Here is a 27,905-nt window from a genome sequence, read left to right as displayed (position 1 = left end):
ATTCCTTTGCCAGAGTTCTCAGAAATGTCTCCAGGTCCTCTCTGCCCACTCATTCTCACTAGAGCACTAGCAGCCTGGCTGTGGATTGCACTCTGCTTACCCGGCAACTTTCTCAGACCCTTTTTTCCTTGACCTGGCCATTGTTGACCACCTTCCTGTAGGCCTCTCTTCTCGCTGCCCTTCTTTGTCCTCCAGCCTGTCTGGATCTCCCCTTTCTCTGCACTCTGGCTGCTTTCATGTCTTGCTCCTGCTCCCTAGCACTAGCAATGGCCAAAGCCTCAGCCACCTTTCTGCATGCTTCTCCAGCCCCACAGGAGCCAACATAGCCACTTCATAAGAGTCAGAAGAAGGCTGCACTTCCTCTGGACACTTTACTGTCATCTGCAGGGTGAATGTCATGATTGCTCTATAAATCTACAGTGACTAGAGAAAGCTCACCACTACCTTGTTATCTCTTGCTGCCTATTGGACATCTCCACTAAAGTTTCAAAAGGAAGTCATTGTTTTACTCTGAAAAATGATCCACTGTAGTCAGGTCTATTTCAGTTAATCATGGCTTAACATTGTCCTAAGTTTCGCTTTATGGTTCCCTGAGAGCTAGCTGATCCTGGCCTTCCTTTACTCCTCATTCCCATTGCCATCCCCTTCATCTTATATCCTTATCATCTTATTGCTAGAATTTCCTACCTGGGAATCCTACCTCCCATGACTCCCCTCTCCAGTCCCCCTAACATACATACTATCATTAAGAGGTCTTATTGGACCATGGGTAGGTGTCAGACAACCCTTTCGTTTGGTTATCCTATCTCTGTGATCCGACCTACATACACAACTCATCTTTCACCTGGTCTCTACCTGGACCACAGCCACCCTACCCTAGTCAAAGTGACATACACATTTTCCTAACATACCACATGCCTCCCCTCTCTACTCGACTAGGCCACTCTTACTTTAGGCCATCTCCAGTGTTGCCTCTTTCCACCTGATCTCAGTCCCTAATCCCTTCTCTGATCTCTTCCAGTGACGATGCTCTGGACCATTCATTTGACACCTAAGTGCCTGAGTAACTTGTATATATATTCTTTCTTGCTGACTGAACTGGAAGGCTCTTAAAAAGGCCAAGATTGTCCTGTTCTCCCTTATAGCCTAAAAATTGAAGACTACACATGCTAGATATGCAATAAAGACTTATTAATAATTATAATTACATCATCTCATATTTATATAAAATTGCTTACTATATATAAGATAATTCTGAGTTTTATCAATTAAAAGGGACATTCCCAGAAACATACCATTTTGGGGTTTTTTTTGGGGGGGAGGGGCTATTGTTGTTTGTTTGTTTGTTTTGGTAATAGGGATTGAAACCAGGGCCACTTAACCTCTAAGCTACATTTCCAGCCCTTTTTGATTTTTTTATTTGAGACAAAGTCTTGCTAAGTTGCTTAGGGCCTCGCTAAGTAGCTGAGGCTGACCTTGAATTTGCAGTCCTCCTGCCTCAGCCTCCCAAGTTGTTGGGATTATAGGTATGTGTCACTGTGCCCATTCCATTTGTTCTTTACAGCAGCTCTTTTAGGTAGATAAGACAGAGGCTATTTAGAAAGAAGGGAAAGAACCATGACACTGAAATGCTATATGACTTGCCCAAGGTGATAACATTGGTAAGCAGCAGAGTCCAGCTAGAACCTGGTTTTCTGATGCTTAGTTTGCTGTTTCCCTGGTGAATTTGCTGCTGGTGACAAGATGTCCACACTCTTAAGAAAACCACTTCGTATCCTCCTGAATCCTTGATTGAGGTCATTTAAGAGAGTGTGAAGACAGGCAGAAAAGTGACTGACAGGGAGAGGTAGCTAGGCTTGCCAGTGAGCTCCTGTGTTCACTGGTGGGCTTGCTTAGCTGCAGAGAGTCAAGCGTGACAATGGGCTTAGTGCCAGCTCATGCATTTTCTAAGTCAGGTTTGCCAGACCTTTCCATTTTCCAGACCTGAAACTTAAAACAAAGAATGTGGCAGTATCTATAAGGTTGCAGTATGTATGTCTTTAGTCAAACAGACATAAAAACAAATAGTATCTATTTCTCATCATCATTTTATATAAGAAATAAGAAACAAGAAAAATAAACAAACAGCCTAAGAACTCAAATAGCTTTTTAAAAACAAGCAGATTGGAAAATCATTGTTTATTATTTTTTCCTCATTTTAACTGGGACTGCTAAAAACATTACCTAGACTGACACCAGCTGTTTGGATTAGGTTTTCAGAAACCCCAATTTAAGTCATATTTTTCTCTTCTAAGTACTGAAATAATCCAGTCCAGGGAAATTTATGTGATGCTTGAGTATTTCCCATTCCTTATCAACAAAAGTATGATTTGGAAACTCAGGGTGGCTGGTAAATCCAAGGTTTCCATTATGGCATAAATCTTAAAATACTTCTTTCCAATGCTTAATTATGGGCAGTAGGCACTGTGAAACTTATTTTCCCAGTGTGTTAGAGCAGAATTGTATGAGTTCTCAGGGAGTGTTTGGTTCCACTTGCTTGTCAAATTTCATCTTTGGCTTAGACCATTTTGAAGCAACTTAAGAGTTTGACTTGGGAATCTCAAGAGAATACTGCTTTAGTCAGCTTTTTTGCTGCTGTGACTGAAAGACCTGACCAGAACAATTGGGGAGGAAGAAATTTTATCTGCAGTCTCATGGTTTTAGAGGTCTCGGTTTATAGACAGCTGGCTCCATGCCTTGGGGTTCAAGGTGAGGCTGAACATCATAATGGAGGAGCGTGGTGAAGGGAAGCAACTCACATGATGATCAGAAAGCTGAGAGACTCCACTCACCAGACACCAAATATATACCCCAAAGTCACACCCCCATAACCGCCTCCTCCAGCCACACCCTGCCTGCCTTCAGTTGCCACTCAGTTAATCCCATCAGCTAAAACTCTTACAACTCAATCATTTCTCCTCTAAACCTTTATGCATTGTCTCACACATGAGATTTTGGGGAACACCTCACATCCAAACCATAACAAATACTAAAAATGACTCTTCTGCCTCGTAAACCACCTTTTCCTGTCTCACATTTTCTTTGAAAATATGATTATATACTTCCTGAGTTCCCACCAAAATATTAGTTTTACCAAGCAATGAGAAGTTTCCATCATAAAGACCACCATTTTTATTTGCATTATTGTGATGAATGCCAGAAAAAAAGTGTGTTTGTGTGTTGTATGTGTGTCCTGTCAAATTCTTATTGCTTCTTCTTCCTTCAAGCAAAATTTAGCAACTTGTTCAACTGTTAGACCAGTCCCAATAAATGCCACTTGATTTACCAGGACTCCTTTCCTATTCCTTTCCTTTTTACTCCAGAAAAACCATCTTTCTAGTGACATCACCGGAGGCGAGGGTAGGTCCAAAGGCTGAAATGTTCTTTGGATGTGTAATAACATCTCAAACTTAATAGCCCAAAACTAAACTCCTCGTAATGTCCCCCACCCACTGCCATTACAAACTGTCCTGCCTCTGCAGCTTTTCCCATCTTACTTAATGGTGCCTCCATCCATCCAATTATTCAGGCCACTTTCCTCTCCACAAACCCTCTGAGTTTCAGCTTCAAAATATATGCACTCATCACCACTTCCACTGCTACCACTCAGGTCTAAGCCACCATCTTCTTTCTCTTGGATTATGTATAGTATGTGGTCTCCCTGCCCCACCCTTGGCCCCCTTCATCTGTTATTAAGACTCTAGCTAGAGTCCATGTGTAAATTAGATGGTGTCACTGCCGGTTCAAACTGTTAGATAGCTTCATTTCTCACTCCACATAAAAGCTAAGGCCATTCAGAGCCTCCTTCCCCTTTACTTCTTTGCCTCCCCTCACACAACTTCTCCCTCTTTCCTCTGTGCCAGTCACACAACCTTTTTATCAGTCCCTGGACACAACTAAAGGGCTCCTGCCTGGTTTCTATACCTGCTTTTTCTTTTTTCAGAAAACTGCAGAATTTGCTTCCTTGACTCCTTTAGGTCTTTATGCAACCATCACTTGAAAGAAGCATCCTTGAGCACTCTGTTTTAAATAGCAACCAGGGTCCCCTGCTCCTCACACCTGTCTTGTTTCCTTGCTTATCACCATACAACACAGTGTTCCATTTTGCCTGTCTCCCTTTCTTTGCCATCATGTGTAGATGTGGATGTTCTACTTTGCTGAGCTTATGCAGTGGCTCACAGCCATATGCTGTGGCTCTGCTCCCCCCACTAGATGTAAGCTACACAGGCCTTGGTTCTTTTTCTGGGTTACTCACTGCTCTATCCCCAGGGCCTAGAGTGGTACCCTGACATGGAGTGGGGGCTAATAAATCTTTGTCAAATAAATTGGTCAAATCAACAAAATATTATTATCAAGGTTCTGCCCACACAATTTGGTCAAACCAAATTTTTTTTCTTATTGCAGAAGATACTGTTCATCATAGAAAATACAAATAAGAAAGCTACCCATTATCCTTCCACTTCGATACATGTTCTTCCAGATCTTTTTTTCGGCAAATGCTTTCTCCCCATTAAAATGGTTTCACACTGTACATACAATTTTGAAACTAATCATTTTACTTAGTATATTGTGAACATCTTTTTATGTCAGTAAATATTTGTCTAAAGTTCCATGAATCACCAAGTGAAAAATGGTGTTTTGATGTGTGGGCATACTTACCTATCATTGATCTTTGGAGTAAATAGGCTTTTTATTCAGCATACTCAACAAAAGATTGCTTGAGTGATCTAATAATAAATGAGCTGGCAGAATTTCTTCATGTCAATATTTCCCTTTCTCTTTTCACTGCCCCCCTCCAAAAGTCAGACATATTAGGTGGAAGAATTATCTGATAGAAAAGATTACATGCTGTTGTGAACCAAATATGCTTAATATAGTAGACTAATTTATAAAGAACTTGTCCCTTAGGGCTGTAAACTTTTTTTATTTTTATTTTTTGGTACTGGGGATTGAACCCAGAGGCATGCTACCACTGAGCTACATCCCTAGTCCTTTTTATTTTTCATTTTAAGACAGGATCTCACTAAATTGCTTAGGGACTTGCTAAGTAGCTGATGCTGGTCTCGAACTAGCAGTCCTCCTGCCTTAGCCTCCCATGTTGCTGGGATTATAGGCATATACCATCATGCCAACTTAGGGCAGTGATTCTTAAAACAAAATCTATATAGACTAGACTTGTCATGTCTCCAAACCACATATATGGAATATCTTATAACCAAAATCTGAAATAAAAATATGCAAAGTCTGGTTAATATTGAATTTTAGAAGAAAAACCCATTTTGGCAACCATTTTTTTAACAATTTATTTCATTAAATATCAGTAATGATTACTACTTCAAGTGTATGGATAACACCTCTTTAAGCTCAGTAAATGAATATAACTTTTTATGTTCTTGGGGAGATTTAAGATTAGCCAGACTTCTGTGACTAGTTTTCAAGTTAGTTAATTTAAAATATCATTAACTATAGTTGGGGCTATATCCTTATCCGATCAGCTGCATGAATCTATCAGAACTCAGAAACTACTAATATATAGGATGTCATTTTTGGTTGTTTTCTAAAGCAACTGTTTTTCTCATTCTACTTCAAAATTTTTTTTCCTCTAGGATGACCTCTAGCAGTGCAGTTTTCTATCTTCCTCATCTCCTAATAACTCCTTCCCTTCCTTCACTTTCTCCAGAGGTCTTATTTGGCCAGTGTTACACACACACACACAACACACACACACAACACACACCAGTATTCTAAAAGGGAGCTACTGGCTGTCTGCAAAAGAGTGCCATTCAGTGCTAAACAGATTAATAAACTTTGAAGAAGGAAATCTGGAGAGATTATATGTTAATTTTACTAAACAATATATACATATAGCTTTTTACTGAGAAATTTTTCAAAAAGTTAGAAAGTGATTTTATCTTATTCCAAGATTAAATGAAATACATATAAATTATTTAAGCTCATTTTCTGAGACAAGAAAAATCTCATCATAGGGAAAGTATTATGTTCTTGCTATTGTTAAAAAATACTTCAAGAATTTGAGCTAGGATATATGACAGCTGGAATATAAGCTGTCACTTTCATAATCAGACCTCAGAATAATCACAACCAAAATTACTTCCCAAGTATTTCTACTCCAGGCTTTAGATTATTGCTAAGAAACTTAAGCACAATTTCTGAATGAGCAGGTAAGAGACCCTTATTTCCTATAACTACCTGCCAAGATATAATATCTGGTGCAATCTCATCACTTTTCTAACCAATGAGATTAGCAAAATGAGGTATCTAGAGAAATGATTGAAGCTTGTTTCTTCCATGTGGGTTGCTATCGAAATATCTGCCTTTGATTTAAAATTGTTTTCCATTAGCTCAGAGCATGGCTGGACATATGAGTCCTGTCCACATTCAGCCTAATGTAACTATTTCAGGGAGAGTTTGTAGCTCATATCAAGAACACAAAATTGCATCTCCCTGGGGATGCTCCATAGTGCTTTTTGCTGATTTTGGTGGGGGTACCCGTGCCCTCAAAAGGAGGGCACTGTGACTTCTCTCAACTCCATACAAATTACCTGCCCGGAAGCACATATTCTTTAGAAAAACTTAGTAATACTATGCGAATAAGTGGTTTTCCTTTTAATATTATTCTTTATGCACCTCTATCCATATTCTTGTTTTAGACCCTTATTTAGAATCAAATTCTGGAGATTCACATTGGATGTTGTGTTACTGTTTTGATTGTGTGTGTGTGTGTGTGTGTGTGTGTGTGTGTGTGTGTGTGTATTGTGAACCTCTTCTTTAAAACCTGTCTAAGCTGAACTATTTCCATTATAAAAAAATTTTTTTTTACTCTATCATTGGGTCTGTAAGTACCAGTTTTACATTTGAAAGAACTGAGCTTAAGGAAAACAGTGATTATATTATTAAATCTATCAGAATCTTGCAAATAGTCTACTTTATTCAGAGCCTGACCCCATTCCTTTTCTCTCATGAGCATCAGGGGCCGGTGGGAACAGGGTCAAAACCCTCAGAAATTAGTCACATTAAATGAGTCTTGATTTATTTGACTTAATGTCACAGAACAAAATGGAATGAGATCCCTTTACCTTTTTTGTTAAGACCACTGCCTTTGATTTCATAGGCAGTTATCTCTGAAGTTTAACCTGAAGTACGAGCTACTATAAGGACTCTGAATCAGATATGACCTTTTCCCTTTTTAATTTTCACCTTTTCTCATCTTTCTCATTAGATCAATCTATAAACAAGACCTAAGTTACTTTCCCAGTATGTCAGTTAATTCTAAAGATGATAAAACAGAAAATTTTGGCACTGAAAATGATTTTTCTAGTTGGTTTTCATGATCCTCTAGCAGGTTTCTTCAGTGTTTTTCGGTACCAGGGGACTTGATAGTGCCACCTGCCAGTGATGTGATTTCCTTTGATGGATGAGAGAAGTGTGGAGTTGACCCCTCCTTATCTCTTTTGTCCTTTGACTTGGGTGTCAGGGCCGCCCAAATGAACTTGCACTGGCATGAGCAGACTGTGTACGTGGTTGGTCCGCTATAGAAATGCTGCCAGACCTGATGATTAATAGGATTATGGTGCAGCAAGGTCACTTAATGCATAGAAAGTCCTAAACATAGCAGCTTCATCAGAAAACAAAAGACAGTGACCTTTTGCTGCAAGGATTCTGTTTACCAAAGGAAAGCTAAGTCAAATAACCTTCAGTGAGTTTGCAGCTTTGGTTCCTAATATGTTGAAGTTTGGGGGCTACTTTGGAGAAATTAGTAATTACCTTTTATACAGTATTTTACCAAGATTTGAGGCATTTCAATTAAGAAAATACTGTGTGTGTGTGCATGTGTGTGTGTGTGTGTGTGTGTGTGTGTGTGTGCGCGCACACATGTTTGCAAGCAAGCATGTGAAAGAGCTTCCAGCTGGGTCTGCATCCCATTTCCTGTAGGTCTTTCCAGGCCAGGCTCTATCAGTTTCTCCTACTTCTGTGTCTTCAGCTTTTCTTCTGAACTAGCTTCTTTATTTTAGAATATAAATATGCCCAAGTCTCTCCCATCTTTAAAAAAAGGGAACATTTTCTTAGTCCTACATATTTCTTTAGCAATGGCCCAATTTCTCTCCTTTCCTTTAAAGTTAACTTCTTAAAAGAATGATCCACAGTTCTCACCCCTCTGCAGTCTGGCTTCCCTCCTCCTGCCCTGAAGCTGCGTGTGAGATGACTGATGAATCCCTCCTTGCCACATCCTCCAGCACTTTCTAGGCCTCATAAGAGCTCTCCTCACATTATTTGACCTCTCTATTGCCTTGAATGCTGTTGACCCCCTACCTTCTGGAAATTCTCTCCTTCCATGGCTTCCATGATGCAGCTCTTCTGCTTTTTCTTCTCCCTATCAAACTACATTTCCCAGTCTTCTTCCTGCATCACTCTTTAAATAGTGCCATTTGGCCAGGGTCCAGTCTTCTCGTTTCCCAATGTGCCATCCTGGCCTCTCCCTTAGTCTCTTGGCTTCACCTAGAACCTCTAGGCTGGGAGCACACAAATCACCTCCACTTGGACATTACACAGTTTCAGCCTATTCCCCCAACAACTGAGCTACCTTTTCCCCGACAAGATGACTCCTCTTCCGTGTTCCTTTGCCGGCATGTGAAATGGCCGTTTCCCCGCTTGACCTACCTAAGAACACTGTGAATACCCCAGGCTTCTTCTTGGCCTTTACTTTCTGTTAGTCAACATGATCTGTGGATTCAGCTATGGAAACCTCTCTGATGGTTTCCTGTCTCTCCAACCTGAGGGCAACTGAATTCTATTCAGACCCTTTTCATTTCTCATGTATCCCCCCAACAGAGAGATCCCCTCTTCACTCTCTTCTTCTATCTCTTTTATCCCTCTAGTCACAAAACTAACTGCATCATATTCCTGCCTGAGACATTTGGGTGGCACCTCATCTTTTGGGGGGTAGAATCTTGGTGCATGGCATTGGAGACCCCTCATGGTTTGCTACAATCTAACTTTCTAAGCTAATATCCTGCAGCAGTGTGCCCTCCCAAACAGGCTTGCATATAGAGCTCCTTCCTCTCCCAGGGAGCGAATCCCCAAGCATTGTCTTACTCTGGCCTTTGAGCTCCTATCGCTGCTGCTCCCTCCACCTGGAATGTGTCCTACTTATTCCCATCAACTTTGACTTAGTTCTCAGAAGCCTTTCCCAATCAGGTGTCCAGCCAGCTTCCCTCATGCTGCACACAGGTCTGTATATTAAAACTTTCTCTCTTCTAAATCCTGAGGGCCCAGCACACTGCCTGGTGCATGTCACAAAGGCAGCATCTGTTTATTACAAGGAAATATGTGCTGGTTTTAGGTTCTGATTTTAAATTCTTAACCACAGTGATAAGTCATAGAGGTTTACATTAAATTCATGGGAGATAAAGTGATCACAAGTGTTTTCTGAGAATAAAAGTAATCACCCATTGTTTATTGAATACACTAATAGTAAATTTAATGCAGATAACTATCTTAAAAGGACACCAAGCTTTGCATCCCAGACATGAATGGTTGCTCCCTAGCAGGGTTCCTGCAGTGACTATATTCCGTGGAGAGCCCTGTATTTCCCTGGTCAGATTTGCCTCAGGCAACTTAATTCTCTCTGAGCAGACGTGGGCCTTCAGGTTTTCCACAACCCCTTCTACTAATCAGAGTTAAGGATAAGAGGCAGAGACCCTAAGGAATCCCTGCTCATTTAGTCCATTTCACCAAAGGTTCCTGTCCAATAGGCCATTTCACCAAGGGTTCCTGTCTGATGGGCCAACCTGTAGAACTTAATTCACAGCATGGAAAAACCCTGGGTGTCACCAAAAAGGGAAAGTGCCATGGTCAACCTTTTCCTGAATTTGACTTTTATTTTCTTATTTACCCTACCTTACCCCTGTGGTTGGCCTGCCTGAAGAAGATATTCAGAGAATATATTGCAAATTCTATCTGCCTTAGGGACAAGAGGAACAAGGGGTAGTGAGCCCTTATTTGGCCCTGCCTTGGAAACTGTTACTCCCTCTGTGCAGAAGAGCATGGCCCTATCTCTAAATAGCTACAGAAAACTTTTTTATTTTATTTACATTTAAAAAACATCACTATTAAACACTATTAAACATAGTTTAATACCTCCCCATTGTCCCTCTCAGGAAATTTATTCTCCCATTTGACTTCAGTGCCTTTATGCCACAACTTACTTCCTCCAGGGAAAAGAGCTGATTGGCATTATCTGTCTTAAAAGTCTGTTTTTTAATGACCGTCACTAAATCTTTTGGACACAACATCTTCTCCAGACACAGTAAGCTCGATTCCTTTATCTTCTCTGCACATATTACATTTTCCAGTTCTCTGTGTCTATCATGACCAACCTCATATAAATTGTACTAGACACTAAAGAGTGATAAATGGAGACAGTAGACAAAGTGTTCCTGGAGGGGCTTAGAAGCTCTTGTAAAGGGAGAAGGAAAATAAATATACATGAGATATATTGACACACTTAGCAACATTAAATAAATACAGAGCTAACTTCACCTGTACAAATAGTATTGAAGGAGTATTAGAGATGACCATGATCGAAGTGGGTTAGTTATTGTAAAAACAATAATGAATAATACTGTTTGGAAGTAAGAAGGACCAGGAAGGAGAAACTGGAAATTCTCTTTGTTGCTCATCAGTTGTGTGCATTGAACTATTCATCTCCAGCACCTGACACAAGCCTGGCTTATTTAGGCACCTGGTAAATATTTGTTTGATTGGATAACTTAGTACCCTAGTTATCAAGTAGAGTGCTACTCTAGGAAGGGCATGCCAGTAGAATTTGGTTTGTAAATTTGCAAATAATTCTTGTATTCTACATACTTCCAGTTGTAGAAATTTTAGGATTTTCAAGCAGAGAAAATTTTAGGCAGCAAAACATGACAGATATGCTATACTTCATTTGTCCCTGTTATCGATTATTTCAGTCATCTCCCTTCTGACTCTTTCTCCAGCTGATCCATGTTCCTGCAAATCAAAAGAAGAGGTAGGAGCTAATCTTGAAATGACATTCCAGCCATTACTTGAATCACATGTCACTGTTGCCAGCACTGCCGCCACATCACTTTCATTTTACTCTACCCGAGGATTTTCATTTTTAATCAATTACCTTTCAAAAAGATTATTCCTCACATTCATCCACTCCCAAACATCCTCTGTCTCCCATACTGGAATATCATGTACTACTACTTTCAGAGTCCCTCTGAAAGATTGTCTTCGGTTTCCTTTTCTGCACATATGTTTGAGTCTCCAGTTGCCTTGAAAATGCTTTAATACATTCAACAACAACAGCAATAAAACAACAATATCTAAATGCACTGTTGTATTTTGGATCGAATTCTAAAACAGAAAGGGCGTTAGTGAAAAAAACCTATGAAATCTGAATAAAAGTGTAAATATAATTAACATAATAGTTAATGTCTTAGTTTTGACCAATGCTCCATAGTTATGTAAGATGTAAACATTTGGGTGAAAATGGGTAAAGGGTATAAAGACTTGAACATTTTACACACAAAGAGGAAATTTAGACACTGAAATACATATGCATGTCCCGATTCTTTTCAAATCATGTTTCTCAATCATGAGAAAGGTGAAGACCACCAAAGTGTACTTTTAGATAGTTCTAGATATTGTAAAGTAAACAAAACAAAAACAGATGACCCTAGTCCATGCTCAGTCCCCTTCCCATCAACTTTCTCCTTGGTCTGTTTCATCCCTCCCCACCACTTCTACGGTCTCTCTGTGCCTGTGCCAGGAGTGCCCTGTCTCTTCTGCATTTCTCACACCCACAGCCATACTAGCTGTCCCCTCCACAAGCACTTAGTATTCAGCACTTATAAAACTCTACTCGGTTGTCCCCTTCCTTGACAGACTGCCCTCCATTGGCCAATGGCACCACCATTCAGTCAGCCACACCAGATACTTCCGTCACTTCTGACTCCTTTCTCCTCTCTCACCCATTTTAAACATTGCAAATTCTTCCAAAAGCCTCTTGTGTCTACCCCTCCCCCCACCTCACTATTTGTCATTACCCTGAAAAAGCATGTAAGACCTTGTCAGGTATGACCGCCTGCAGTCTCTCCATCCTCCTAACTGAATTCAGAAAGAGGCACAATAAAGTACATTAGTGCGACTTTCCTGCTTTAAAAAAAGTCACTTGAATCTATACTGCTTCTAGCCTAAATAGTGATAAACATCTTCCTGGAAGAGATATGCATGCTATAGCTAAATTAGATGGTTGACTCATACCTCCCTCCCTCCTTCCTCGGCCCCTAACCTCAGGAAACTGGAAAGAGACCTTTGGACTCAGCAATCCTGGCCTCGAATCCCAGCTTTGTGACCCTGGGCAAATCAGTCTGTGCCTGTGAGCCCATTTCCTTATATGTAAAACAGAGCTTGTACTTAATGTTCAGGACTATTGTGAGGACTGAAAGAAACGATGTGTGTTGAGTGCCAAGCCCAAATTGGGCTCCTCTTACTCTTCTTGGTGCGTAACACTATATAAGGTGCCATAAGGAATAGGTTTCTTGATCATCTCTGTCATGTGTTCTTGCAGATAGAGGTTGTTTTGTTTCATTGTTTTAGTACTGATTTCTGGACTCTACTCATACAGAAGTCCTGGCGTTTTCCAAAAGCTCCCCAAGTGCTTCTAATAGAAAGCCAGGGTTACAATCCACCATGTTAGACCACTCCAGATGTACTCCATGCACGACTCTTACCATCTTCTGTGTCCATGTTGTATTATAATTATCCATTTATATGCCTTGCCCTCACTTGGCTTCCTGCCTCTCAAACTCAGATCCTGGGACTGTCTTTTTTCACAGTCATCCTCCTAAAGCCTGGCCCAGTGCTTGGCATTTAATGGAGAGTCATTAATGTTAACTGAATAAGTTGTCTTTTTTTCATTTAACAATTAGATAATTGCATAGTAACATGTTAGAGAAAATGCCAGCATCACGAATTTTGTGTGGTATTTCCAACTATCTATACTTTGATACCTTTCTGCTTGCTCATTATCCATTTTTGTTTTCATTTTTATTTTCATTTATTTATTTTTGTGGTACTTGGGATTGAACCCAGGTCCCAGGTCCTGTGAACTCTGCCACTGAGCTCTATCCCCAGCACGTTTGCTTTTTGTTTTGAGACGGAGGTCTCACCAAGTTGCCAAAGGTGGCCTTGAACTTTTGATTCTCCTGCCTCTGCCTCCTGAGAAGCTGGGATTATTATAGGTGTATACCACTATGCGCAGCTCAATTTTTTTTTTTTTTCCTTTCCCTCGCTGTAATCTGTCCGGATGCTCTGAATTACCAACAGCCTAAGATATGAATTTTGTTGGAGAACCCCAATTTAAAATATTTTCCCCATTATATTAATCAGCTTTTAATCACTGTAACAAAATCTTGAAAAAAAAAATAAAAACAACTTGATGGAGAAAAGACTTATTTTGGTTCTTGTTTTTAGGGTTTAATTCCATAGTCACTCATCTCCAGGTTTCTGGGCCTGTGGTGAGGCAGAGCATCATGGCCGAGTGCATGATGCAGCAGAGCTGCCCTCCTCATGGTGACTGGGAAGCAGAGGGAGAAAGTAAGAAAGAGACCAGGAACAAGATACCCTTCCAGTGTGTTTCCTAGTGACCTACTTCCCCAAACTAGGCCCCACCTTCTGTAGTTTCCACCACCACTCAACAGTCCTTTCAATTCTGAACCTCTCAATTCATAATGAGGATAGAGCCATCATGATCCAGTCACTTCCCAAAAGTCTCACCTCTGAACATTGATGAATTAGGGACCAAGTCTTCAACACATGAGCCTATGGTACATTCCAAGTCCAAACAATAACACTCATTATTCTCATCTGTACTAAGGTTCTAAAAATTATCATCACTATACCTTTAAGAGGATAGTTCATTAATGTGCTCTTAGTACCACTGTCCCCCACTAATGAAAGCCACAGAAGGTTCTGACATACATGTGGGCTGCAACTCCTATGTACCTAAGCTCTGAAATTAATTTAAGTATGCAGTATTACAGCTAAAAGAAAGATATTTGGAGAGATTTCAGGTTGGTCGCCCTCATTATACAGTGCAGAAGCTGAAGGTTCTGGGGTTTAGGGACTTGCCCAAGTTCACATAGCTTTTTAGGGACACAGCTAGTATAGGAAACCTAATGCCCTGGTCCTCAGGCCTAGACCGTTTTACAGTACTTGTAGCATTCCAGATTACAGTAAAAATGAAAGACTAGGACTTGAGATGTAGCTCAGTGGTACAGAGCTTGCCTCGTGTGTGAGGGCCTGAGTTCCATCCCCAGAACCACAAGGAAAAAGAAAACAAGATGAAGTCAATGAGAGTGAAACTCATACTTCCGTTTCTTTCCATTCTGGGATCTCTGTTAGAATGAAAAATACTTGAGGAAAAGATATTATTATAAGTTTCTTAAAAGATTTGGGGAGTAGGGGTAGAAAGGCAAGAGGGCAGAGGACAAGAATTCTTGAATAAGACTTTGAAACTTACCAGAATAGGTGTGTCTTGTGACCACACAATTTACTTGTGTATCTGCCTTTGTTTTCAGAATTTTCCCCAGAGAATACCTCCTTCAACAGATCCACCTGTATTCCCTCGCTGACCTGCAGCAGGTAAGTACTGAGGGGCTCTTGCGTTTTTCATTTCCTCCTAGGGAAGTGTCTGTTGATTGTGGTCTTGGCACTGAGTCCTGCCATCACTGGGGTCATTTTCATCACAATGCCTGATACTCAATTTCTGTTCAGTCTGGGACAAAAAAAAAAACTTAGTATAAAAAGATACTCTAGGAAAATACCAAATATTGGCAAGAAAGTGGAGAAGCTGGAGCTCTCATTCTTTGCTGGTGGAAATGTGAGGTAGTATAGCCACTCTGGAAAACAGCTGGCACTCCTTCAAAAAGTTAAACAGGTTTACCATATGACCCAGTGATTCCTCCCCTTGGTGTCTACCCACATGGCTTAAAAACATAAATTCACGTAAAAAAATTGTACAGAACTCTTTGGTGCAGAATTATCCATAACAGCAAAAAACATGGAAGTGATCCAAATGTTCATCAACTGATGAATGGATGAACAAAATGTGTTTATCCATACAATAGGTTATCATTCATTTATACAAAGGAGTGAAGTGCTGATAAATGCTACAACATGGGCAAACCTTGAAAACATCAAGTGAAGTGAGAGAAGCCAGTTAGGAAATAATTCGTATTTTATGATGATTCTGTTTAAATGAAATGTTAAGAATAGGGCAAATTCATAGTGACAGAAAGTAGATCAGTGTTGGCCATGATCTAGAGAGCTGGAGGAATAAACAGTGACTGCTAGTGGATGGGGGGTTTCTTTGGAGGGTGATAAAAGGGTTCTGGAATTAGTGATGGTGGTTGCACAATCTTGGGTACTAAAACTCAGTGAATTGTTTATGTTAGAAGAGTGAATTTTCTCGCATGTGACTTTATTTTAGTTTTGTAAAATATGAAGAAAAAAGATGCAAAAGGTCAATTGTATGCATTAAAGCCAATGGTCATGCTCAAGTCCAACAGCTGAATGACTTTTAAAATTTAATAAAACACAACAGAGCATGTAAGAGTCAAATCATTTTTTATACTTTTGTTAGTACATGTCCTTTTAATGGTTGACCAGGTTAGCAGCTTGGAAGAAACCAAGGTTTTGTGTGCTCAGCCCTAAGTTCTGAATATGTTAAGTTTTGGTTAATCATTTAAATCAACAACTCACTCCCTAAGAAGCTGTCAGGCACTAAATGAAAACATTACTTTCCTTTTATGTATGTTCTGATTCTTTCAAGAATCAGTTAAAAAACAACAATTGTGACAACTTTCAGAATATCTCAAAGGGCTGTGATTCTCATCTTCTGTTGTTTTCCTCTTTGGTTGTTTCACCCAGAAGGAATGAGATCCACTTAAAAACTGTGTTCACGTCTGTTGGGTGTTGTTCAGACTTGAAATTCTTTTTCAGAGTTGGTTTTTTTTTTTTTTTTTTTTTTTTTTTTGGTGTATGACTTTTTTTTTTTTAATTAAAAAACTGAAGACTTTTGTGTTCTTTGTCCCTCTGCAGATAAGAAAGTTATTTTAAATGACAGAAATAATTTTAGAACATTTAGTTGAACAGGTCCGAGAGAAGCCTGGGGCTTTAATTTCCACTCATGTGTCAGATTCAAACCTACTGGAACTTGTCAGCTTGCTCCAACTCCTTCAGTCCTGCGTGTCCTCTACTACACAGGCAAGCAGCAGTGATCTACTGGCTGCACTGGAAAGGGGTATATTTTTAATTACAGTTATCCAGTGGTGTTCAAGAGGAAGAATCAGCTGAAATATTCGGTGTACTTTACCTGTTACTTTCCAGCAGTCTGTCTGATCATAGTATGAGGACCCAGACTCTATCACTTGAGAAGTGGGTTTAAAGGCACCAAGCATTCTTGTAAAGGTGGTTTAAAATAGAATGGGTGGCTCCAAAGTGAATACTCTTTGAGGAAGCCTTTGAGAAACGAGTTTTGATATTAGATGAAGAGAAAGAATCAGAGTAATTCCATATTCATTTTAGGGTATCAAAGTAGTGTGTCCGTTTGGAATAATAATACCTGCTTTTTAAGGCTTTCCTATATCCTGCTGTCTTTTTCTTCCTCTTTTCTTTTTTTCCCCCTTATAATAATCAAACCATATGTGCCAAGCAGCTTACTTAAATCAGTGCTGGTGGTGTTCTTGGTGGGCCAGGCCATTAGCCCCATAAGCAGCTTAATCAGTTTTCAGCCTGGTAGTAAAGTGATAGAGGCAATCAACAGCTTATCAAACTCCCTGTGGGCGGGGTGGCTAGAGCTCAATGCATCCATTTACTTAGCAGCTCACTCTAACCCGGGTCTTTGTGCCTGGCTTTAAGAGCCCCAAACTTATCATATTTAGAGGAAGTTTAATTCAATTACATTTTCTGCCTGAGGTGGGTTAAATTGGATTTAGCTTTTGATCTGTCTGCATTTTGGCTATCTGCACTGAAGGGCACCCCCACCCCATCTTCTTTCGGTTTCTGGGTAAATGACAAGCATGTTTCCTAGGTTTGAATTGGTCTTGAAATCACATAAGAGTAGGAACATAAGGAGAAAAGAAAAAAAAAATGCTTCTGCTTTTGAAAGAGCTAGTCAATGGTAGCAGGAAACCCTACCTTCCTGACCCAGCCACCAGCTCCTCGTGGCCCTGGGCCGTTTTCTCATCTCCCTAGCTGCTTTGTCATCCTGTTTCAGCTTCAGGAGTTTTAGAATAAATTATTTCCCCATTTGATTTTGTTCCTTACTCCCAAAGGTTTCTATAAGAGCAAATCTTTCTATCTTGTAAAGTAACTAAAGAAAAAGGAATTTTCATGTACAGATTTTGAAGGGGGAAAGAAGAATAATTGAACCAAGTGATTGAAGAATTATAGAAAATAACAATACAAATATTCTTCCTAACGGCACAGATTCCTTTCTCCAAGTTTCTCTTTTGTGAACTTGACTTTTTCCATTACCTTTTATTTAAAAAACAAACATTTTTATCTTCAAAAAGGAAAAAAAAAAGGTAAACATTTAATGAACATAGTAGAGAGATATGTAACTTGTAGAGAACTGAAAAGTAATATAGAATGCAAAGCACTAATAGTACTAAAGGTGCTGAAAGAATTTTGGTGCCAAAAACTCTTGCATCCTTCTTGTCTTTTCCAGATTCATGTTTATAAATAATAGTCCCTAAAGTTTTAGTAAATAGATTTAGTCCTCAATTTGGCTGAAGATTTCAAGCTACTTTTATGCGTCTGTTGTTAGTCAAGACAATTCCCCCCCTCCTTTCGTTATTTGAATTTATTGTCCTTTTTGCATACATTCTCTCTTGCTGTTATCCACCTGGATGTGAAGAAATAAATAGCAAGGGTCAATAATTGCCTAGCAAAGGAGGCCCTTTCCCCAGGTGTCTCTGAGGAGCTACAGTCACCTGCCTACCGGTCACTGAGCACCAGTTATTGGCAACATTTATTTGGGTGTTAAGTCCTTAATTGTTTTATTTATTTTACTAGTGACTAAATTGCTCTCTGCATATTACTAGCATGTATATCAAAATGGTAGTAGCTCAACAGTACATTGTCATCTGACTGTAATCAGTTGGCAGCATTTAGCCATCACATGTAAGCTAGAGACAAGAACCCCTCTGGCCTAGTGGCAGGGCCACGGAAGAGGCATAGAGGGGTGGAGGATCTCTAAATCTGAGAAACTCCTGATTCACTCATTTCTTAAGTTTGGAATTCCAGGTAAATTTCTGTTCCACAAAGTAGATTATATTTGAAGAACATATTTAATCTGTGCACTTTGAATGTAAATTTAATAGAATATACTATTAATTCTTTTGTAAAAATCGTTTTATGAACAGAAACATTCAGGAAGTGTGACTGCAAAGTGGGTTTTTGAAATGACAAAGGAAACCACTAAGCATGTGTGAACAAATGGTCATGTAGTGGTGCATTTTTTTTTTTTTTTTTTTTTTTTTGCTGTGCCGGGGATCAAACCCAGGGCCTTGTGCTTGCAAGGCAAGCACTCTACCGATTGAGCTATCTCCCCAGCATATTTTTAATGGGGAAACTTAAGAGATTTTCCTTGGTTTAACACTTTGAGAAGGGGAAGTAGAGTACAGTTTATGTTTGGTTATTTTCAGTTTTCCACCATTATCACAAATCAGTGGGAAAGGTTTAAGACAGGAATACTATAAAAAGATATGCTCAGATGAAACAGCAAGAACAGTGCCATACCCTCAGTGCCTTAGCTTTCCCCTTTCCGCATTGAGTGTGTAACATACCATCCCTTACTTGTGTCCCCTCGGCTCTCTTACCATTGATAAAAAGTTTCCACATTGTACTGGTAGAATACATTAGTATATGTAAGTTACTCTTCAAGAGTTCTTCCTTGTTCTTATGGAGCAAATCAGAACCCTGGTTTAATATGTCACTGCTTGGACTGTGTAAATGATAGGAGACTTCTTCTAAAGTTGCTTCTACTTGCTGAAAGAAAAGGTCAAATTGACTTCTAAATTCTGGCTACCTATGCTCTTGCAACAAAACCTAAAATGCATATATTAATGACTAACTCTTCTGGTGTTACTCACCTTTGGGGCATTTGTAAGTTAAGCAGTGAATGATTCTATTTGTACATGATTCAAGAGAAGGGATACTGGATGGTCCCAAGGGGGAGGCAGTTGGTTAGAGTAGCCCCTGCCCACATACTCCCTCCACTGCCCAACACCTCAACCACACACACACACACACACACACACACACACACACACCCCTCTGTGAGACAATCTAAGGGACTGATTTTTCCATTATTCACCTTCCCAGGGCCCTGAATTTCCAAAGTAGGCCCTACCTTTAGGTTAAGAAGTGTAGATTCTAGTTAACATAAAATATATTGCCCAAGAAAAATAAATTATTACTTTGGCACAGATTCATTTGTCTTCTTAGTAAATTGAAAACACAGCATGATATTTCAGAGAATAAACATTTCAACAGATAAGTCTTAATGAAGGAAAAGTCTGGAATTTGGAATAAAGGGTCTCAAAGTGGGAAGGATGCCAAAGGGAAATACCCATAGCACTTGAGAGCCATGAAAAGAGAAGTAACCAAATGCACACTACCTTTCTAAAGTTGTCTAGAATGGTCCCAACTGTTTGTTTTATGCTAAAGCAATGACCACTTACACAAAACAGCTGACATAATTCATGAAGAGTAAATGTTCAGTGAATCACTGGATGGGTGGGTGGGTGGGTAGATGAATGGATGTGTACATATATGTTTACATACACTATCCTGAGATCACTAGCTATCCCTCTAAAAGAAAAGCAGACTATTAATTTAACACTAGCACCTAAACAAAACAAAATTATAAAGTCCATCTGTAGAATATCAAATGAAAAACTGCTTTTTAAAAAATGTTTATTGGTACATTGAAAGATAGATAATAGTGAGATTCATTATGCCATATTTATACATACACATAACATAGTTTAATCAATCTCACTACCTAGTACCTTCCCTTTTTCCCCTTCTCCCTCCCTCAATACACTTGCTCTATTCTAGCAGTCTCCCTTCTATTATTATTAATTAGTGTATTATGATTTTATTTATAAATGGGATTTATTTGTGCATATTCATATATGGCCATAGCACAATTTGGCAGTGAATCTCTGCTTTTTAATGTCAAAATAATGGTGAGTTGTTAAAGTTGCAAACTTTATGAATACCCACTAAACATTCTTGAACAACTAACTCTTCATTAAGTTTTTTGCTAGTCCCCCATACCTATACAGCTGAGAATTGTCACCCATGTGACCTAATCATTTGTCAGAACAGAAATACTGCAAACAGTGGTCCACCTCAGCAGCTTCATAATGTGTTTTAGTTAGTGAATGGTGTAACCACAGGTGATGTCCAAGGCATCTCAAGGCCACTTTTTGAAAACATATATTGCTGAATTCTTCAAGGCTGTTATATCAATTATTTTGCAGGGCCCTTCCCCACCAAACAAACTCATCATGAGAGAATGTTGTTCTCTATGGGCACTCTTCAGAGTCAGCGGACAAAGGCCGGGCCTAAGTGGGCACCCAGCACAGCTGCCCTTTCACCAAAGAAGTAACAGGTGATGACCTTTATTCACACAGGGGCCAACATCTTTGAGTCCAGAGCCCACAGGAACAGTGCCTCAGTGCCCACAACCCAGGCACCAGGCCCCAAGCTCCAGGAGCCCAAGGAACTTGTATTCATAGTCTCTCAGCAGCCCTGAGCCCTGTGCCATTGTCCACCCAGGCATTAGCAGCCAGGATAACTAATTAGGAGCATTTGGATTTAACAAGCAGAAAAACAAAGTGTGACAGCTCGCCTGTGTTGTTCCGCAGCCAGCGCCTGTGTCTGCAGTGGCCGCACTGCTTTCAGAAACCCCTGAATGCAATCCGGGGTGAGACTGGAATGAACCTCCATTAAAACATCACCTAATCTGTTAGCTACTTTTGCCAGGGTTGTTCCAGCCAATTAATGAACTAGGAAAGAGGACCATAAGTTATTTGGGAGACAAGTCATGCCTTTTAAATAAGTGAATTTTTATAAAATGAAGGTGCATGTTTTCCTGGAAGATCTTTCCTGGGCAGAGGGAAGGAATCAGATGTTACTCTTTGAAGCCTCCACTAACAGTTGGCAGCAGAACAGATGCAAAGTTGCTGCTTCTCAAGAGAGCAAGTGTCTCTGAGAAGGTGCTGGACAGTTAGTTCATGCCTCATGCTCCGGCTCCCAGACTGTTCCAGATCATGTGGGGAGGAGACAGGGCAGAGTGACAAACCCTGCCAAGGGCCAGGATTAGAGCCAGACCAGAGATCCTCAGCCTTTGGCATCTTGAACACTTGCTGATCATAACTACTGGCTTTTTGGTGTTTTGGTAATGGGACCAGGTGACCAAGCCAAGTTAAAGCAGGTGGTTAACAAGGTTAATGGTGCAGAATGTACTTTAGACAAGCTGGTTAGTCTCTGCCTTCAGAACACTTTCTCTGTGCACCACACCCAACTACAGCCTGGTCCACAGATGTATTAAAGGGTTGGGGGAGGTGGGCAGAGCCTGTGGCAGACTATGTGGATGACTAAGTGCAAAGTTACTACCCTTTTTGAAAGATGACCATGTGTGAGAGTGTTGTATAGAGGGCCCCTTTGTACAGGTGAGAAAGAGCTGGTTTGAGGCTTCAGAGGTCAACCCGGAGCCCCTTGGGGATGAACACCATAGTAGTAGATGAGGATGAAACCCAGAATCGGAGGGTGTTCAGCAGCATTCACATTAGTTCCTTGGGGTCCCAGAGTCCTGCCTCCCACTTTTACTTTGGCTTCTAGTCATCTGGGTAATGTTGTTGGGTTTTTTTTGTTGTTGTTATTGTTGTTGTTTCCCATTTATCAAAAAGCAATCAGTACTGGTTAAGTAAGAGCTTGTTTTCAAAGAAAATGGCAGCTTTTAACTATCCCCTGCCTATCTGCTCAGCCTACTGCCTCCCACAGAAATGCTATTAGTCACCAGGAGCAGGTAAAAAGGGCTTGGGTCAAAACCACCTCATTACATGATAAGAGAAACTATCATTTGATTAGTAAGGCATATATCTAGTTATCTATTGCTGTGTAACTGATTACAATGAAACTTAGTAACTTAAAACAAGAGTGAACAGTATTTGTCTCTCATAGCTTCTAAGGGCTGGAAATTCAGGAGCAGTTTAGTTGGGAAGTTTGTGTGGGGTCTATACTGAGGTTGCAGATGAGATGTTGGTTGTGCCTGCAGGTACCAGTTGGGGCCAGGGGTCCATTCCCAGGTGGTGACTCCCAAGACTGGCGAGTTGGTGCTGGTGGTCGGTGGGAGGCCACCTGCTTCCACCCACTTGGACCTCTCCACAGGCTGCTTATGTGTCCTCATGACATGACAGCTGGCTTGTGAATGGTGTGGGAGAATGAGGCTCTTCTTTCCATGATACCTTGCCTAAGAAGCCAAGATCACATCATTTCTGCCGCATTCAGTTCACTAGGAACGAATCCCTCAAGCTGCTTCAAGGATGCAGTTGATTAGTACGTGGTACACGGACAGCAGAAACAGATCACTAAGACTGGCCCACATTTAAGGAGAGGAGAATTAAATTCCACCTTTCAGATGGAAGCATTTTTTAAAAAATATTTTTAGTTGTAGATAGACACAATACCTTTAATTTTATTTATTTATTTTTACATGGTGCTGAGGGTCAAACCTAGTGCCTCACTCATGCAAAGCAAGCACTCTTACCACTGATCTACAACCCCAGCCCTCAAATGGAGTCATTTTAAAGAGCATATGAATGTATTTAAAAACTACTATAATAATAGTATCTCATATCTGCATATTGTTTTACACTTTAAATAGTGTTATTCTAAAAACAACTTTGTGAGATAGATAGGCCTGCCTTTTGAAAATACCCACATGATAGGCAAAAATACCAAGACTTGGGAAAATTGGCAGGCTTGCCGAAGCTATACAGCTTCTACTAAGTGAATGAGCTCTGACTGAGCCATGTTTTCTGACTCCAGAGGCCTTTCTGCTCTACCACATGGGTGTGTGTACATAACAATGACAGCCACTTACATTATCTTGTACTTGCCATGTTTATGGCAGAAATATATAAGGGGACTGGATAAAATAATGTTTTCAAAAAGCAAAAGAAAAGGACAATATGAAGTCAGTAATGATTCCTATAGTTACTTCCTGTACATAGGCTGGGAGGCATCAGAAAGCAGCACATCACTGTCATACATGATACATTCACAGGGAATGGTCTTGGACCCCAGCAAAGTATTTTGGTACTTTCCCCTCACTATCTGTTGTCTTGGTCAAACTTCCCTTATGCCACCACAGCCAGCATGAGAGGAGGCCCCAGGAGTCCTGGGTCTTCCTTGCTGTGTAATTCAGTTCAGCAAACATATGTTGAATGTCCACTGTGTGCCTAGCACTGTGCTAGAAACAGAAGAGACAAAGAGGAATAATTCAGTTCCTTCCCTCACTGAGGTTACTGCCAAATGAGAGAGGCAAACAAGCTTCCTTTTTCTTTATTTAAGTCAGTAAAGTTGAACACAGGGTAATTAGGAAACCCATCCAACTCATTATGGCAGATTGTATTTTGCAAAGATGGCCACAACAGTATCTTCCACTAACCTTCATACCCCGTGACTTTAACACCTGCCCTTGAGAGGTGGGGTCTTTGTTCCCTTTCCCTGAATTTGGTCGGGCCTATGACTCTATGACTTTGGAAGTGCTGTTATGTGATTTCCAAGGCGTAGTCATAAAAGGCAATACAACTTCAACCTGGTGCTTGGAGGATGCCCACTTTTGGTACCTAGGTTCCATCTCACAAGGAAATCCAAAGTAGCTCACAGGCCACTTATGGTCATGGTAGCTGACAGCCCTGCTAAGCCCTAGCTGACAGCCAGACAGCAGATATGTGTGACATGGGACCTCTGAATGACTCCAGCTCCTCACCTTCAAGTCTTCTTAACCAAGGCTACAAATGAATCTACTGATATTTTGGAGCAGAGACAAGCCATCTCCACTGTGCTCCGTCTGAACTCCTGACCTGTAGTATCTGTGAGTATAATAAAATGATTGTTTTCTACCACTAGATTTGGGGTAATTTGTTTTGCAGCAATAGTAATTGGAACACCCAGTAATTTGGCTGTCAGGGCACACTATCTAGAAGCTGTGATTATAAGTTAGATGTGGAGCCTATAGACATGAGCCAGGCAACAGGAATGGGAAAAGGACTTTTAGGGTTTGGTGGCCTCAAACCCCTCAATGACCTAATCCACAGCGTTTCTGTCACAGAGACCAGTAGGAGAAAATTTTCATTACTGAGTTTGACATTTCTAAAGAACATTCTATCTGCAAGCTTCAGCATTATTTTGATAAATGTCCCAACAAAACATTCATGGAAAAAGAATGATGGGTGTTGCTTCATTGTTCTCAGAAATGACAGATTCCACAATGTACCCAGAGCTGCGGAGAACAGAATTTTGAAATCTTTCCATCCCACTTGCGCACCTGAAATGTGAGCCCAACTCTGTGTCACCCAGCCCCTGCTGGGTCTTCATTTAGAAAATACTTATTACATGTGTACTATGTGCCAGGAGCTATGCTAGCCTTTATATTGAGAGAGTTCGTTTCTCAGAAAGGACTGCTGATGATCATGACTAAACTCTTGCACTCTGCTGTGTGCCTAGGACTTCCAGCAGAGGCGTCCCATGACTCTGTTCAGCCTAGTGATGTTCAGTGGGATTTTACCCCTGGTCCTCATGCCAACCATCCTACCACATTTGCATTTGGCCTTCAAGGGGTCACAGGAATAACAAGAAGGCCCTATCTAGTGAAGTGCTGAGCACTGAGTAAGCTTTTAGCACTTCACAAAATACATCCACTTGATGATGCCCCCAAGATGGAACCGGAAAGTACGGCTGCCCCATAAGACAACGTCAGCACAGGTGTCTTAGCTGACACCATTGTCCACCTCCGAGAGGGTCCCACAATTTCTTCTACCCATGGAACTTGCAGCTTTTCAGTAACATCACCTCACCTTTCTGAGGGAAAATTAGAAGGCCAACAGGGGCAGCTTTTCCTATTGCTGTTTGATTTTTATTTTAATTTCCATTTAAATCTTAGAGCACCATCAACACATTTGCCCCTGGAATTTCAAATAAAGAAAAGGCATGGGGAACAGTACTGGTCAGTCAAAAAGCTGCTGAAGCATCATAAACCCAGGCTTCCTAGCTGGTGAACAGAGTTCTTGTCACTCAGAAATGCACTGTCTTCGAGATTTAGTCTTTCACGTATTCATCCATATAAGAAGAAAGTAACATCACCCATGATGTATCAGGCACTGTAACAGGTGCCAGGGACAGGATAGAAAACTGCCCTCTTGGAGCACGTTCTCTCCCAGCTTTCTTTTGGTATAGCAGCAAATGATAGCGTCAGCCTAGCCAATCCATCCCCCATTTTAAAGGAGAGAAATGCAACTTCACAACAGAGCTCTGTAGACTGGGATTCCTGCAGAGACCAGGCGAGTGGCATCGGTACCCAGAGCAGGCTTGGAGTGAGACTTCAGGTTGTGATGATGAACCAGAGGGCATCTCCCTCTGGAGGGGCAGCCGTTCCTTAGTAGCCCTAGAGTCGTCTGCTCTGCCCATTTTCCAAGAGAAGCCGGAAATCCGTATTTTTATGTGAAATTTCTCAATATTTAAACACTCTGCAGGCCAAACAAAACACAGCCACCAGTTTTGACCCCTGCTTTATAATAGAGAATGCCTGCTTTTGTTCCATCAAACTAATGAATGCTCAATTGCGAGAAGGAATTTGGAGGTTAGTGTTAGATTGTGCTCCTCAATAGGCTACAGACCCCATCCCACACCCTTAAGATACTAATTGACAGACTTGCACAGGCTGACATCTGGGCTCTCAAAGTGGACACACACAAGGAAACAGGCGAGCTATTCCAGGTCACTTTGCAAGGTCAGGGCAGCAATGCAAACATTAGGAAGGCTGAAGACGAAGGTCAGGTGGCAGCAAGAGAGCCCTACAGTGCCTTGGGCTGTTGGTTAATAAATCATATTCGAAAGGTATCAGCAGCCTCCCTCTCCCTGGCATTGCTTTGTGAGGTGGAAAATTAAATAGAAATCAAAATTAAGATGGCTGTCAGGAGCTTTAGGAGACCAGCACGCCAGGGTGAGGCCAACATGGGATGAAGTTTCTCCCTGGAGCAAAGGTCTCCAAAGGGGTGATGATATCTGACACTGGGCATTGCAGAGGGCATAGTCACTACAGTGGTGACACACTGGAGCTGTGGAGCCCGCCTGCCCATGTTCAGTACCTGAACTGCTAGGGGATCTTGAGCAAGTCCCTTCCCTTCGTGCCTCAAGCACTTCATCTCTAAATTGGGGATAATAGTACCTGCCCACAGAGCGTATTGTGAGGCTTAGTACAGCTGAAGCACTTAGAACTCTGCCTACATGGGACTTTATAGTGGTACAGTACTGGTATTAGTGTTGCTGGTGAATGTGGGTCTTTCTTCAGTAGCTCCCTGGAGCCTTCTTCAGAGTCACCAAGACATCAAATCTGTACACACTAGATTGTAGCTGTCACCGCAGAAATCACGCTTGCTGGGTCCCAGCTTTGCCCATCAGATTTGCGGGGAAATCTAGGCCACAGGAACCTTCTGTAGCCACAACTTCACAGCCATCTTATGGAGCAGCAGAAAAATGCCAGGTGGGCTCCCTCCTGCCTGCAGTGTTGCCCTGCAGTAGGCCCAGAGGGTGGTTGCAGCTGGAGAGCCCCCTCCCCTCGAGGCAATGCCCTCTCCCAGCAGTGAGTCAGGCACTACCCTCAGCTTCTCACCTTGCCTTACTCTTACCCAAAGGTCTTCAGACCATGTACCTGAAGGTGGATTTTGGCTTACCAAGAAAGGTCAACACCTCCCACATCTTTTTCTCTGAAGAATGCATGGCCTTTGGGTGGGTTGCACACAGTTCTTCGATTTTAACAAAAAGCAATCTTCCTGTAAATTTTGTAGAATCGTCAGAGTACACATTTTTGTGCTGAAGGAAACCACTGAGCCCATACTGTTTCTGCAGCTATAGGAGAGGTTACCAGACTGAAATGTTGGCAGAAACAAAAAGAAGCCCTGTTTCTTCCCACCTGCAATCATAGTTTTACTGGCTTGTAAAGCTCAGCGCAGAATTTGCAGTACATTCTTCTCTTGCAGTAGGGGAGAGGTCCTGCTGTGAATGTAATTGGCTTTCTAGCTTCCTTTAACATTGAGGTGGAAGGGAGCTGAACTGAAGGGCCTTTGCTCTTAGAATTAACTGACGGTGAATTGTGTTTAAATTCCATGCATCTCCCTGAATGAATGTGTTCCATTAATTCTTAGTTAGAAGTGGAAACACAGCTTACCTCGGAAAATATCCCCATCCCCATCATTTCTCATCATTTTGTAAAAACTAAGTTTCTTTTTCTTTCTCTCTCTCTCTCTCTCTCTCTCTCATGGATTTTTAACTTAACCTTGGAAAGGATTATTTTGAATCATGTTAACCCTGGTAAAGATACATGGCATTTTTATGTGACATCATATAGTACATCCCATTTGAACCATTTTTTTCCCTCTGACTTTGACTTTGTAAGATATCTGTTCCCCCAGAAAAGGACGACAGGCATTATCTAGATGGAAACTGTGTTTCTT

General features: G+C 41.0%; 1 protein-coding gene across 3 annotated transcripts in view; it reads left to right on the top strand.

The window, feature by feature from the left end:
* Plekhm3 (pleckstrin homology domain containing M3) overlaps positions 1 to 27,905 on the top strand; it is a 169,085-nt gene that overhangs the window by 84,914 nt on the left and 56,266 nt on the right. For all 3 annotated transcript variants that reach the window (XM_047545129.1, XM_047545130.1, XM_047545131.1), the window contains exon 6: positions 14,670 to 14,733. In XM_047545129.1, coding sequence (XP_047401085.1) covers positions 14,670 to 14,733 — 64 coding nt within the window. The remainder of the gene's footprint in view (positions 1 to 14,669; positions 14,734 to 27,905) is intronic.

The sequence above is a fragment of the Sciurus carolinensis genome, chromosome 3 (genome assembly GCF_902686445.1).
Source record: "Sciurus carolinensis chromosome 3, mSciCar1.2, whole genome shotgun sequence".
In the NCBI taxonomy this organism is placed as follows: domain Eukaryota; kingdom Metazoa; phylum Chordata; class Mammalia; order Rodentia; family Sciuridae; genus Sciurus; species Sciurus carolinensis.
Note: the sequence above shows the minus strand (reverse complement) of the source record. Positions and strands in the feature narration are given on the sequence as shown.